Source organism: Thunnus thynnus, chromosome 9 (genome assembly GCF_963924715.1).
Source record: "Thunnus thynnus chromosome 9, fThuThy2.1, whole genome shotgun sequence".
Taxonomy (NCBI): domain Eukaryota; kingdom Metazoa; phylum Chordata; class Actinopteri; order Scombriformes; family Scombridae; genus Thunnus; species Thunnus thynnus.
Window position 1 is genome coordinate 21,684,925 of NC_089525.1, and position 13,844 is coordinate 21,698,768.

The window sequence follows — 13,844 nt, forward strand, 5'->3', positions numbered from 1 at the left end:
GTAGAGTAAGAAGTACAATATTTCCCTGACATGTGTTGTAGTAGAGGTGCTAAGTAATATAACATTGAAATACTCAAGTATAATACTCGAAATCTGTACTTGTAAATATAACTAATTAATCACCTATAAGTTAAGAAAAACATAAGAAAAGGGATGTTTTGAAGGGAAAGTAATTCCATTTTCTGGTGTCAAAAAGCTCTGAAACAAGAAAACATCTTTATATTTTGTCTTCATCATCTAAAAATAAACACACTATTCATCACAAATATATACAAACACACTAAGACAAGTCAGTATGACTTTTAAGGCGTGTGTTCAGATATTTCTCACATTCCAACATCACCAAAGCAAACAAACTGCCCATATTCAGACAAACAGATGTGAAGGCTCTTTTTCTGCCATAGCATCAGATTAAAAGTCTTTACCTTTTCAAAAGTGTCACTCAATACACAGTAGCTGCTTCATATTAAAAGCCTGCTGGTGAAAAGTCTTTCAGATCTATCTGTCCTCCCATATTGACCAGTGTTGTAATGTGAGTGAATAAAATGAGTCATCTGAATTTGTGTGTTTTGAGTCACATGTGTTTATCAGTTTTTATGTTAATTTAATATGCACAAGGACCTATTTTAAGCTCCCCATAGATTTTGGCTTTGTGCATATAAGAGTGTGTACCCCGCCCATCTCCCTAGATCCTCCCCCTCCTGACTTGTAAAGTATGCTCAGAGCGATAGCCTCCAAGGAGCCCTCAGACAAAACACAACCAGCCGTGAGGTGTTACGCTTTCTCCTGACATCCACGACCACAAAGCCACTTAAAAACCAGAGCAGCACTTGTTCAAGGGCGCTATTATCAGCTTTCCTTCCAGCTTGGTGGATATTTTTGGAGGGTTGCACAAAAAACCCTTGAGGAGAGGCTTTGACTGGAGCAGTTACTGGGAATTTTTTTTCTTAAATAAGTGAATAAAACTGTTTTTTGGGGACGACATGGCACTGCGGCAGAATTCAGACAAGGAGCCGAGCATTGAGCTGTTCATTAAGGTCAGTCTTTTTTGGTTAGTTTTATTAATAACTTGTAGGAAAAACGGACATATGTGAGGCAAAAACTACACCTGAATTCACTGTCAAACAAATATGCTGAGTATTATTTTATTCAACATGAATTTGTCACTAGATTTGAATTTCATATTCTCTCCTCTAGAGGAAAAATTATAGGCGTCACACTAGGAGTGGCTGCTCACTTACAGATCTTAGTAAGTTGCTGTATGAGCATCAATCAGAGGACTCATTTTGATGGGTGCCATCCACAGATACCCATGTGCCACAGATGTTGAAGTGTTTTTGTGTCCCCCCCCCCCTCCCCGCTGAGGGTCACAGCATGTTTTTATCAGTGAACTCTGGCCACAGACAGTCCGTCTTATCACCGCACACCCAGAGGGAGCGGGGAGCATGCAGGGTGACTGGCCCCAAGCCTGAACCTGGCACACCCACCTACAGTACTAACGCATACATGCAGATACAGTCATCTATATCAAGACTTTACAGAAACTAATAGCTACTTATTCACATCTTGCCCTCAAATGTGTTTTTATTGGTGGTATCAGTGCAGAGACACAGTGTCTTCTGATATGTAGAGGAAGGTCATGTGAAGCGCAAAAACAACAGCATGATATACTTTAGATAGTGCAGTCTGTCTCTTTGCAGATGAAACATTCAAAATTCAGTCACTCAAAAATACCCCTCTCCCTTCTCATTTCCCAAAAAGGCAAAGTATTTCTCTAACAATGATATGTCACCACATTGGCTCAAAGCTGGAGCTCAGAAACCCGCAGGTGGGGCTTTAAACAGACGTGAGCTGGCTGTCTGTTGTTTTCCGCTGCAACACAATGCCTGCTTTTCCCCTCCTGTTGAGGAAATATCCCCACTCACTCCCAAAATCCCTCCATTCAGAGAAGAGGAGAGATATTATGATTGCGTTACTGGCTAAAACTGGACTTGTTGAATTTGTGGCTTTCTCGTGTAAAGCTAAACTCTACTAACTCTTTTTTTTCCAGGCTGGTCACGATGGCGAGAACGTGGGGAACTGCCCCTTCTGCCAGAGACTCTTCATGGTGCTATGGCTGAAAGGAGTCAAGTTTACGGTGACCACGGTCGACATGAGGAAGTAAGCACCCCTCCTCTGGCAAAAAAAAACACTTCCTGAGCATCTGGTGGAAGGGAGTTTCACACAGAACTCTATTAAAGAAGTAACGAGAGAGAAATTGAGATGCTTTTTTTTTTTTTTCTTGTCACCGTCAATAGGTGTGTTGCTCAGAGGTTTAGAGGGAGGGGCCCGTAAAACACCAAAGTGTACAAAGAGCTCTGTGACGCCTTCAAACAAACACCTTCTTTAATTGAGTCTTTCTTGTGTGAATTTCTCAGAGTCATTACCGGTGAGCAAATAAGATCAGGAAACTTTGAAAGGATGCTGATAATTGAATGATTCAGAACACACACACAACGGTCCCCTTAAATAGCCGACCACTCCCAGCTCTGTGTGTTTTTACAACTAAACCAACAGCCAGTGTTGAAATCATTAATCCATAACGCCACATTTGATTCAGACGGCCTTGATAACCAGCACATTCTCTGAATCTGCAGCTCGGTTTTGACATGCTTGATAATAGTCTGATTGCAGCATTGAATGATTACATGTTTAACCGTGTCCTCATCCACCTTCCTCTCCATCTGTTCTCTCTCTCAGGAAGCCAGCAGAGCTCAAGGACCTGGCCCCAGGGACTAATCCTCCTTTCCTCCTCTACAACGGCACCCTGAAAACAGACTTCATCAAAATCGAGGAATTTCTTGAGCAAACAATAGCCCCTCCCAGGTACTGTGCACTTAATCATTATACAAATATTAATTGACCGTGTGAATTTGAAGATGACTTATTCTCATTAAACAAATAGTGTACTCCCAATGTTCTCCTCTCTTCTCTCCCCAGGTATCCTCATCTCAGCCCGCTAAACAAAGAGTCCTTTGACGTCGGCGCTGACATTTTTGCAAAGTTCTCCGCTTTCATCAAGAACAGTCCAAACAACGCCTGTAAGTTGGGTTTCTCGTCATTCATTAAACAACAGCTCATTATGTTTTTACTTATTCTTTTTGTAACTTTTTTTAAAAAATGAAAATGCCCAAGATGGCACTCTTTGAGGGATTTAAATGCAAATAAATACACACAACAAAGCAGAAAACAAAAAAATAGAAAAAGAAAGGAAAGAGAGAAGCGATCTGAGTAGGATCCTGAGTAGGAGATAAACTGTACCTGCTACACCACATCTAAAACACACTGAACCATCCAACAACAACAGATATTTCCTTTTCTGGCAGCCTGATGTTTCCCCAAAAAGGGGATTTGTTCAACCATTTAAGCACTGATCATGTCTGAGGTGCTTCTTTACTTATTTTTCCTTACTACTAATCCATATGAATGTGAGATAAAAGGGAGTTTGTGAAACAGATATACATAACTTCAGTAAAATATATTCTTAACAGGCCTGTCTCTGGGCTGAAGAGCAAAGATAGACAAAATAAAAAATGGATTTGTGTTTCTGACTCTCCAGTTCATGAGAGAAACCTGCTGCGGGAGTTCAAGCGTCTGGATGACTATCTGAACTCTCCCCTTCCCGAGGAGATCGACCACAACTCAACTGAAACCATCACCGTCTCCAAGAGGAAGTTTCTCGATGGCGACCGCCTCACTCTAGCCGACTGCAACCTGCTGCCCAAACTGCATGTTATTAGGGTGAGACAGTTGTTTTAGTGTTTTTGGGTCATCTCTGGTATAATATAGTTGTCTGTTGATCCACTGGCATATGACAAGAACATATGGTCACTGAGAGTAATAAATAAATCACCTCATCATTGATTAGAAGAAGACAGAGTGGATTTTAGTTTGATGAGTTGTACAGTTTTGAGGTAGTTGATACTTGTTTTACTTGAGTATATTCAAGTATACTTTAGTCTCCACTACATTTATCTGGCAGCTATAGTTATTTCATATGATAAAGTTAAGAAATTCAATTCTTTATAACAGATTGTTACCTTTTTGGCTTCTGACCCCTTATAAAAAAAGCATTGTGGGGCTCCTTGTCATGTTCCAGATGTCTATAAGTTGTTAGCAGCTCCTCCAAAGAGATATTTCCCCTTTAAACATCTCAGATGGTTAAATTTAAATGTTTGAGGCTCAAAGAGGTGAAAATATTCCATAATTCACAATACAGAGATTAATACAAAAAATACACATAAATTTGTGACTTCTTTCTCCTCACATTGATCATCACCCGACCCCTCAGATTTATCTCATGACCCTTTGGACCCTATGTTGGGAACCACTGGACTAAACAGCTGTCTGCATATAAAGTACTTGAAACGAGCTTGACCAGCTACAACAAGAAAATGCTACTTTCACATTCACTATTAGCATTTTTCTACAGTTTGGGTACTTCTGCTTTTTTCTACTCCACTTCTACTCTAACACTTCTGTATTCATGCAGGATTCACTTTCATTTTTAAACTGTTGTTGTTGATTTAGTAAATGATCTGAACACTTCTTCAACCTCTGATCTTGTGTTGCTCCATATTTCTCAAAAAGGCTTGATTTTTATCTCCCTTTCCGTTTATTTCAGGTTGCTGCCAAGAAGTACTGCGATTTTGAAATCCCTGCCGAGTTTACAGGCGTGTGGCGATACCTTCAAAACGCCTACGAGAGAGAGGAGTTCAAACAGACGTGTCCAGCCGACATTGAGATTGAGAAGGCTTACTTCACTGTGGCCAACAAGGGAAAATAAACCTTGTAATATCTGTAATTCATGTCCTATCATGTCTATTCATGTTACTGATCTGTAGAGGGTGCTACAACCTACAAGAATAAACTAGCGAGAACACTTTAATCAGTCACTATTTCACATCAGAAGCTCTGATCTTGTTGTTGCAGCTGGACTTGAGTCATACAAAAACAATATGTTTTATTGGTTGTATGTTTTGACTGTTTTTCCAAAGTCATTCATAAACAAATGGTATTTTTATGCCACACTGAAAAGACCCGACGTGCAATTGATTGTTGATATAATTTAGCACATTTGTTTTGTTTATAGTGTAAATATTTTTTTTTCATGCTTTTATGATCAAAAACACCCTTATCGAAATATAAATGATTGCATTAGTGTGTGCAGCAGCTGCAGAAACCTTCACAAACTGTTCATTTTCATGCAAAATATCAAATACACTTCTGTATCTCACTCTGTACAAATACAGTTTGATAAGATAAAATAGTCTCACTGTCACACTAATAAAAATATCAAATTCATTTGTTGTAATCTTTATTTTTGTGTGTGTTTGCGTGTTTGCTGACTAGTACTATAAAGCTCTCTTAAGTCAATAAATAAATGAATTTCTTTAGGTCAATAGACATTTATATACATCTTTATCTTTGACATAGCGCAGCCAAAAGCAGTTCACATAAATGACATTCCTGATATTCAAGTTTATTTTCAGCCACGAAAAAAGACCATTTTACAACTTCAAAAATATATTTTCTGTTGATCCGGCATGGATGATGAAAATCCTGCTTGGTGGGAAACAAAAACAACGATGGTGGGTGAAGGTGTTTCGAACCAGGCCAAATGATACGAGTCCCTCTGCCGCTGGTCTCTAGTTGGTCACACAGTATTTCCAGAAACATGCTGTCAGGGCAACCGAAAGTGAAAAATTAGGAACAAAACTGAAGAAAACTGCAGTCACAGTCTTCATTCCAAACAGCTTTTACACTCTGCCTGCAACTCTTTGCTCTTACTTAATTATGACACTTAATATCATATAATTTACACCGTTTATGTAATACTATACTTCTGTACTTATGTAATACTATACTTGAAGAATAATCCCTCCTCTGTTAAACTTCTTGAAGTTTCCCTTTGTCTCCAAATCATGGAAATAAGGACAGAGAGTGTTAATAAAGTTAATCAATCAACCATGTTTTACATATTGTTGTAAAGCCCTCGATGGCACATTTGTTATTTTTGGTTTTGTGCCCTGTTTGCAAGAGTAAAAGTACCTAATTTACTGTTAATGAGCAATAAGTAGCATTTTATTGTGCTTGAACTGTATTTTTGTAGTCAGTTTTTTTTTTTTACTAAAGAAGTGAACATCCATGCATCTGTTATCCATGAGCGCAGTCAAGTCTGGAGCCAATGAAGGATGAAAGACTTTCTGTGACGTTCAGTTTTTCAAATTAATCCAAATCAGTTTGTACATTTTTCTGTACATTTTTTTCTGTACATCAAATAATTCCCTTTTCTTTGAGGAGAAATCCAGTCACGAGTTTCACTCTGCACTTTCTCTTCTCTTTTGTCTTCAGTAATTCGTTATTCACCAGTACTTTCACTTCTACTTTAAAACATCAGTTTCTTCATTAGTAAAAACTGCTAGAGGTCGTTTTGTCGCTGCCTGCTTAGACATGAGCAACCTTAGTTAAACATCCTTGATTAGTTCATTGTATTTGCAATACAATAAAATGCTCTCAGATATCATGTGAGTTATTGTTATATGATGTCAGACTAATGCTTTAGTCCTCGTCAAAGAACAGGTGTGGCGTGTGCTCAATAGGGAACAATGGTTGCTCACCTCTCTTGTTAGTTTTTGGCAAGTTCTGCTCTGATCTGAGAAAACCCTGAGAGCGAAGCTTGTCAGCTGCCGCCAGCTTCAAAACTGCTTCTTTGAGGTCCTCAACCTGAAAACAAGGAAAACATGATGCAGATGATCACATCATACAATCATCTGTGGTGCACTTTATTGAGATGCAGTATTCAGCCTTACCATGTTTACATACTGCTCTTGTTGTGTTGAATCTTTAGCCCCTAAAAAAAATAACATGGAAGGTGAAAAATCATTTGTCTGTGTACTGCAAATGTCTGGACGCTGATTTCTATCACTTCTTTTACCTTTATTCCAGGAATCTCTCCCTCCGTTGTGCTGCATCAGTAGAGGATACAGATTATTCACCTCCCTCTGCTCCCCCTCAGCAGCATTTGGTCCATCTTCCACCTCTGACACTAATTTCTGAATGAACTCTATTGAGACAAAACAGCTGCCTTTCATCATCCTGACATTATGACATTAATGTCCTTGCACAATATCTCAAAATAAAATATAATTCTTCAGTATGAAGCAGATCTTAAAAGGGCAAAAAGGGAGTTAAGAGTGAAAGGATATTCAGATATTTTAGTAAAGATAAGATCATCATGGAGTACTTTTATAAATAATATGAACACAAGAATGCAGCAAGTTAGAAGTGCAGAGTAAATATATTGGTTTTAAAAGATGAAGTATTCCTTAAGGAATCCACACTTTCACTAAAAGCAATATGATCAAAAAAGAGATTTGGGGTCTTACCTGCCTGTGGCTCCAGGTTGGACTCGGGGTACAGAGGTAAAGCATGTGTCCGTCTTGCAGAACAAATCACAGCTACGAGGTAAAACAGAGCTACAGAAAGCATGGTGACTTTATCTCGAGGAGGTCAGATCTGAGCTATACCTCAGCCCGACTGAGAACTTCACTTATATATCCTCAGGGGCCATCCATCACGACCTGATCAATACATTATCATCACACCCAGTCTCCTGCTTAATGGTTTTGACGCGATGGATCAGGCGTCATAGACACAATTTAGGGGACCCTGTCAATGCAGCCGGAGCCTATCTCTGCTTGTACAGAGAGGCCTAACAAATGTTTACTCTCCAACAGTAATCAGCAGGCTGTCCAGAGATGCTTTATGTCTGTCACCACGTCTGTGTGATGGGCTGTTCAGAAGTATCATTGCTCATGACAGAGCTGGTGGAAGTATGTCACCGTAGGTTTCTACGTCATTTTCAGTTGAATGACTAACAACTTTAGGCAATTAATTATGACTGTCTAATTGGGCAAATAGGTTACATTGTGGTAAATACGTCACAAATCTTAAAGGTTCAAACTGTTGTATGCTCTGCTTCTTGTTTCTAGCTGCTTTAATATTTAATTTCTCTCACATTTTGGGCAGATTTTAAGTTGATCAAAGGATAGATATTTATAGATATTTATATTCTCGGTAGGTTTCATTGCACACTGCTACTCCTTTCAATATATGAATTATTCTTTGCATATAAGCCCAGGTAAATCATAAGTGCCACAGTGTAAAATTTAAACAACTGCTGTGAAAAAGGCACATCTGTCTTGTCCAGGTGCTGAGTCCAAAATGAATCTGCACCTGATAAATTTGAGCTTGAAACATGTACTTTTCTAATATAATTAATAGGAAATTTTAAGGGGAGCAGATAATTGTGTTGTGAGTCCTTTGGAAATTACACTGTAAGATTTGAAAATCACAAAATTATTATTTGTTTAAAGTGTAAAATGTAAGAGAAAAGTCAAGAGACACTGTTTCCAAAAATATAAAAGATCAAAACAAGTTGAGAGTTTTCAGCAATGTGAGGAGGCTTCGGGCCGCAGGGCTTTTTATCAAACTGAAAGGTCACTAATGTTCCCCAGACGAGTGTATGTACGAGGTATCAGGTGATTTATAAGGTTGTCTCCACGTCTCTGAGATTGCTGTTGAAAACAACAACATTTGATACATCTGGCTGCTGAGCAGTCCTGGTTACATCAGACACATACACAAATTACTCATCTGGAAAAGGAGAGAAACAATAACCTTCAGTCATTGTTAAGATGTAAAAGTTAACATACTCGTTCAGCAGGAAAATGGCCCCATGTAATTAATATGTTACTACACTAATTGTTGATAATGATGCATTAATGCAAAAAAAACACAGGAGCTGGTTTTAACTACTTTATATACAGTTGGGTAGTTTAGTCCAGTTGTTCCCAAACTAGGGGTCAGGCCCCTCCAAAGGGTCATGAGGGGTTGTGAGATGGTTAATGTGGTTTACCCATGGATGTGTACAGAGAACTGGATACAGCATCCGAGGCAGGGCCCTGTTCATTCCTATGAAAGTTGCTCAGTGGCGCATGAAGCCAAAAAAGCAACTTCCTGAAAACTTACTACGCACTCTCTGTGGGCCGCATAAACCCTTGGAGACTTCCGCTGGTCAAGACCACTAACTTCTGGTTTAGCCCTCTGGCTAATTTGAATAGGGATAAAACAATTAAATCAAGAGGCTCCTCTAGACTTTCAAAATGTAATCGGACTGATTAAAAGTGGTTTGGAACTTTAAAAGTGGTTTGGAATCACTATTTTCATCTTTAATCTTATTTTACAAACGTATCACATTTTAAAAGGAAAAATCTTTATCTGAAAATTAGTAAATTCATTTTATATGGTATATATATTGTTCACTATGTGTATATATATATATGTGTATATATATGTATATGTATGTATGTATGTATGTATGTATATATGTGTGTGTGTGTGTGTGTGTGTGTGTGTATGTGTATGTGTGTGTATATATATATATATATATATATATATATATATATATATATATACATATAGTCCCATGCTCTCGGGCGGTAATGCAAAATTTTGTATGCAAAGCGCCTCTAAAAGTCAACGAAGAAGAAGAACTCCGAACGGTGGTAATTCACCATAAACAGGAAGAAGAAGAAGAAGAAGCGCTCAGAGGGCGGAAGTCGATTCAGTCGGAGTCGTGTGTTTTAAACCTGAACTACACTGCACATATCTGGCTGGTAACACTTCTGTCTGACGTTGGTCATCTAACCAAACAGGAAAAGTGGGAGCTGAAAGACAGTTGAAAGCAGGAGCACCAACTGGCACGGCAGTATTACCCTCATTTGGTACAGTAAATACTCTTTATTTCTTGTGTTTATGTTGCTAACAAGACATTAGCCTTGTTGTGATCGGAGATATGAAGCTAACTGTTAGCTGCCAGCTGGCAGTTACAGTCACTTCGTCTAAAATCCCTGATTTAAGTCACGCAAGGTTAATGCTAGAATATCTCGTCTAAATGTCGACGTTAAACACAAGTAAACAGCTCCAACAGACGGACGTCTGTATTGAAGCCTACTGTTAAATGTCTGTTCGAGTCTTTACCAGCTGATTTTATATGATCTTTAAGATTTTTAAGCTTTGTCACGCAGCATTTCTCTACAAAGACGATACTGCTGACTGGTATTTTATTTGGTAATTTATCTAAGCTAAACATAAAAACAAATAGCCTATTTATCTCTCTCTATATATATATCTAGTGTTGAGAACTTTGTCAGGATACAAACGATAAGCTCAGTCCTGCCTCAAATGTGTGTTTAATGTTTACATAGAAGATGAACAAATTGCACAAGTGATTCGCAAACATGCTTCAGTCAAGTTAGATTTCACTGGTATCACAGATCAGGAACTTAGAGGGCTTTACGATATGTACAGCAATAAAGTACCTTAAGTTATTCATTAATCTGACTGAAATTTTTTATAGGTGTACAAGCAAGAAAAAACTACTCAGTCCATTAATCTTTTTGAGCCTATAGTCCCAAGTGTCCTCACAGGGGTCCATCTTCATTTGTCGCCGTCATGTACTCCATTGTGTACACTTGTTTCAGTCTTTGTGTCCATTGAGTTATGTTTGGTGAGAGTACCTCCATCCAGTTCTTTGTTTTAAATTTTCTGTCAACCCATTAAGAGAACACGTAAGATATATCTTTGGTCTTTGTTGATTACCCCTTTAGGAACTCCCCCAAGTATAAATTACAGTCTGACTGAAAATAAAAAGCAATATGTACATTAGAGCTGAAACAATAAGGTGAAAATAAATCGGCAGCTATTTTGATAATTGATTAATATTCCAGTATATTGGATATCTTCAGGTTGTGTACTGTTGATGGGACAAAATCCAAATCCAAATCCAAAAATATTTAGTTTACTATACTATACTATACTATACTATACTATACTATACTATACTATACTATACTATACTATACTACATGAGTCAAAGTAAAGGAGCGAATTCTCATAATTGAGAACTAGAGACAAGGTAATGACTGTTTTACTTGAAAAATGACTAATGATTTATCATTTATCAAAAGTAGTTGAATTTTCTGTTGATTGACTGATTAATCAAATTATTTAAGCTCTAAACATCATTAACAGCTACATTAATGCATTTTCTCCCATCCAGTGATGCCAAGATGTTGTCTGAAGGAGGCTCTTTCATGAAGGGGATGGTCATGGGAGGCCTCTTCTGCTTGGTGCTATCGCTCCTGGGTAGTTTCAGCCCCAGCACAGAGTCTGGGACAGAGGACCAACACCATCATCATCACGTCAAAGCCCCCAGCAAAGATGAACTGAAAAGCCTCTCTGACTCTCAGATGCAGGGGTTGACTGATCAAGTGCGTGTCTATTGCATCATCATGGTCCAGCCCAAGATCCTGGTTTACTGGGCCACTGCTTTGGATACCTGGAGCAAACATTGTGATAAGCCTGTGTTTTACACCTCAGAATCGTCTAAGGCCCTTGAGGCAATAGATCTGAATGAAGACGATGACTGGACGAGGTTACGTAAAGCTCTGAAGCACGCTTATGAGAACGCCGGGGACCTGCGCTGGTTCTTCGTGGCACAAGCCACCACATTTGCCATCATCGAGAACCTCAAGTACCTAGTCCTCACTAAAGATCCCACTGAGCCCTTCTACCTCGGCAATGCAATGAAGTCAGGGGAGCTGGAGTATGTTTCGTATGATAGTGGCATTGTTCTAAGCTATGAAGCTCTGAAAAGGTTGGTGCATATTTTCAGTGACGAGGACAAATGTCCGGAGAGAGGACGCTCCCTGTGGAAGCTGAGTGAGGACAAGCAGCTGGCCGTGTGTCTCAAATATACAGGTGTGTTCGCGGAGAACGGAGAAGATTCACGCGGCAAGGGCTTGTTCAACAGCAAGAGTGTCGACAGCCTGATAACGGACAGCATGAAAGACAACCCCAACAATGTTGTGGAGGGCTGCTGTTCCGATATGGCGGTCACATTCAACGGGTTGTCACCAAATCAGATGCAGGTGATGATGTTTGGAGTTTACAGACTTCGTCCTTACGGGCACGATTTTCATGACTCGTTAGTGTTTTACCCTCCCGAAGGCTCAGACAATGACTAGAGACTCATTCCTTCGACTGGACGTGGCATTTTAAATTTTTTGCTTCTGTGATGGCAAACCTAACTTTGGGGACATGTTTTTTCTTATGCTGTTTGTAAAACTGGATCCTGGGTGGGAATATCACTTTTATGTATTTTGTACTTTTTGCACAATCAGCACCCCCCCATTCCTTTGTGGTGCAGGTAAACGGTGTCGATGGGTGTGCGATCCTTGGAATGAAGATATACCTGGGAAATATATAATGTGACATGGGACTAGATTTTTTGGAAGTTTTGGTTATTGTAATATTATATTATATATCTTAAATGTTGTCTTCTGTGGTCTGAAAGCTGCATTAGAGAAATAAGTGATACTAGTTTCTGAAAACACGTTTCTGAAATTATTTAACTACTCAAAGTGCTTCGCCATCTTAACAACATTATGAATGACTTCTTTTTCTCCAATAATACATCACCTTGGTGATTCAAAGATTGTATGGAAGCACCAAATATTGAGTCAGGCATGTCACAGCCCAACCCAGCTCTTACTGAAGTGCATTTCTTGTCATGTCGTGCTCGGTTATCTCCACAGATGAAGGAGTGACCTTCTCAGCTAAATGGAAGGTAATATACCTTGACGTCGACTAAAGGGTAAAGTATATTTTGTGTCACACCCACACCCACACCCACACGAAAAAAAAGTTATCAGTGGAAGATTCATGGTTCTTTGTCAGGGATCAATAAGGCCTTTCAGAGTCACTGAAACTCACTGAAATTTTTTTTAACACATGGGTGTCACACTGAGCAGATGACTTCTTTGGAAAAAAAAGTCACTTTGGATAATAAAAATAAATACATAAAATAAAACCAACTGATTTAGTGTGGTCTCATGGCGTTGAATGATCCACTCGGGAAAACATACACTATTGTTGTGGCTGTCATTGACAAGAACTGTTGAAAGGTGAGAATGAGTACCAGTAGCTTCCTGGGTGTTGTAATGGACACACCTTCATGAGCTTAATGTCAATGGTTTATGTTAAAGAGAGATATTTTTACAATGTAGAGACCGTTTTGTATTTTATATTCCAGATAAACTTAAGTATTACCAACATTTTACATTCTCTCTTGATTATGGGACACTGCTGATCACTGATGTATCTCTCTTAACACATGATGTATACTAATGTATTTCTGCTGTTAGGTAAGAAAATAAATTATTTCTTTATAATTGTCATTCATGCCTTTAGTGTGATTAAAATATATAGCGGAGTTAGAACATTTTAAAAGTTATTCACATGAGTGTACTCAATTACATCATCCTCAGTTATCAAAAGTACAAAGTTCAGCCTTCAGGATGACCAGGTTGAATAAACATTTCTCTACAACAGTTTCAATAAAATCCTAGCATTATAGCCTTCATGAGGGGAAGATTTTAGCTACCTCATAAACTGGCAACGGAGTGTAAACTTCAAGATGTGCGAAAATTTTATCTGATTTTTACCCAATGGAAGACACACCTATGTTAACCTCAAAGGGAATAGCGGTATAACAGGTCTGACAGATGGATGCCTGTGCTACCCTTCAACTATGTAAATATACTCACATCCTGTGTTGCACCATAGACATGCTACATAATTACTTCAACTAACCTGGTGATATTGCCTTGAGATATAATTATCATTTTGTTTTAAAGTTTATATTCACAGGGACTACATCAATCTAACATATAGCACAC

The 13,844-nt window shown here is 38.7% G+C and overlaps 3 protein-coding genes across 3 annotated transcripts; 2 read left to right on the forward strand and 1 right to left on the reverse strand.

Annotated features, from left to right (window-relative positions):
* Positions 1-721: 721 nt before the first annotated feature.
* Positions 722-5,343, forward strand: clic2 (chloride intracellular channel 2). Its single transcript, XM_067599685.1, has 6 exons — positions 722-1,037; positions 2,051-2,160; positions 2,740-2,865; positions 2,980-3,080; positions 3,599-3,780; positions 4,664-5,343. The coding sequence occupies exons 1-6, from the start codon at positions 984-986 to the stop codon at positions 4,823-4,825; spliced, it is 735 nt and encodes a 244-aa protein (XP_067455786.1). The 5' UTR covers positions 722-983; the 3' UTR covers positions 4,826-5,343.
* Positions 5,344-5,359: 16 nt separating this feature from the next.
* Positions 5,360-7,736, reverse strand: urp1 (urotensin-related peptide 1). Its single transcript, XM_067599686.1, has 5 exons — positions 7,428-7,736; positions 6,977-7,105; positions 6,852-6,892; positions 6,660-6,765; positions 5,360-5,719 (listed from the first exon to the last, which is right to left on the reverse strand). Exons 1-5 carry the CDS (start codon positions 7,528-7,530, stop codon positions 5,688-5,690), a joined length of 411 nt encoding a protein of 136 aa, XP_067455787.1. The 5' UTR covers positions 7,531-7,736; the 3' UTR covers positions 5,360-5,687.
* A 1,895-nt stretch (positions 7,737-9,631) lies between these two features.
* On the forward strand, positions 9,632-13,343 carry c1galt1c1 (C1GALT1-specific chaperone 1). Its single transcript, XM_067599687.1, has 2 exons — positions 9,632-9,827; positions 11,165-13,343. Exon 2 carries the CDS (start codon positions 11,175-11,177, stop codon positions 12,129-12,131), a length of 957 nt encoding a protein of 318 aa, XP_067455788.1. The 5' UTR covers positions 9,632-9,827; positions 11,165-11,174; the 3' UTR covers positions 12,132-13,343.
* Positions 13,344-13,844: the final 501 nt, after the last annotated feature.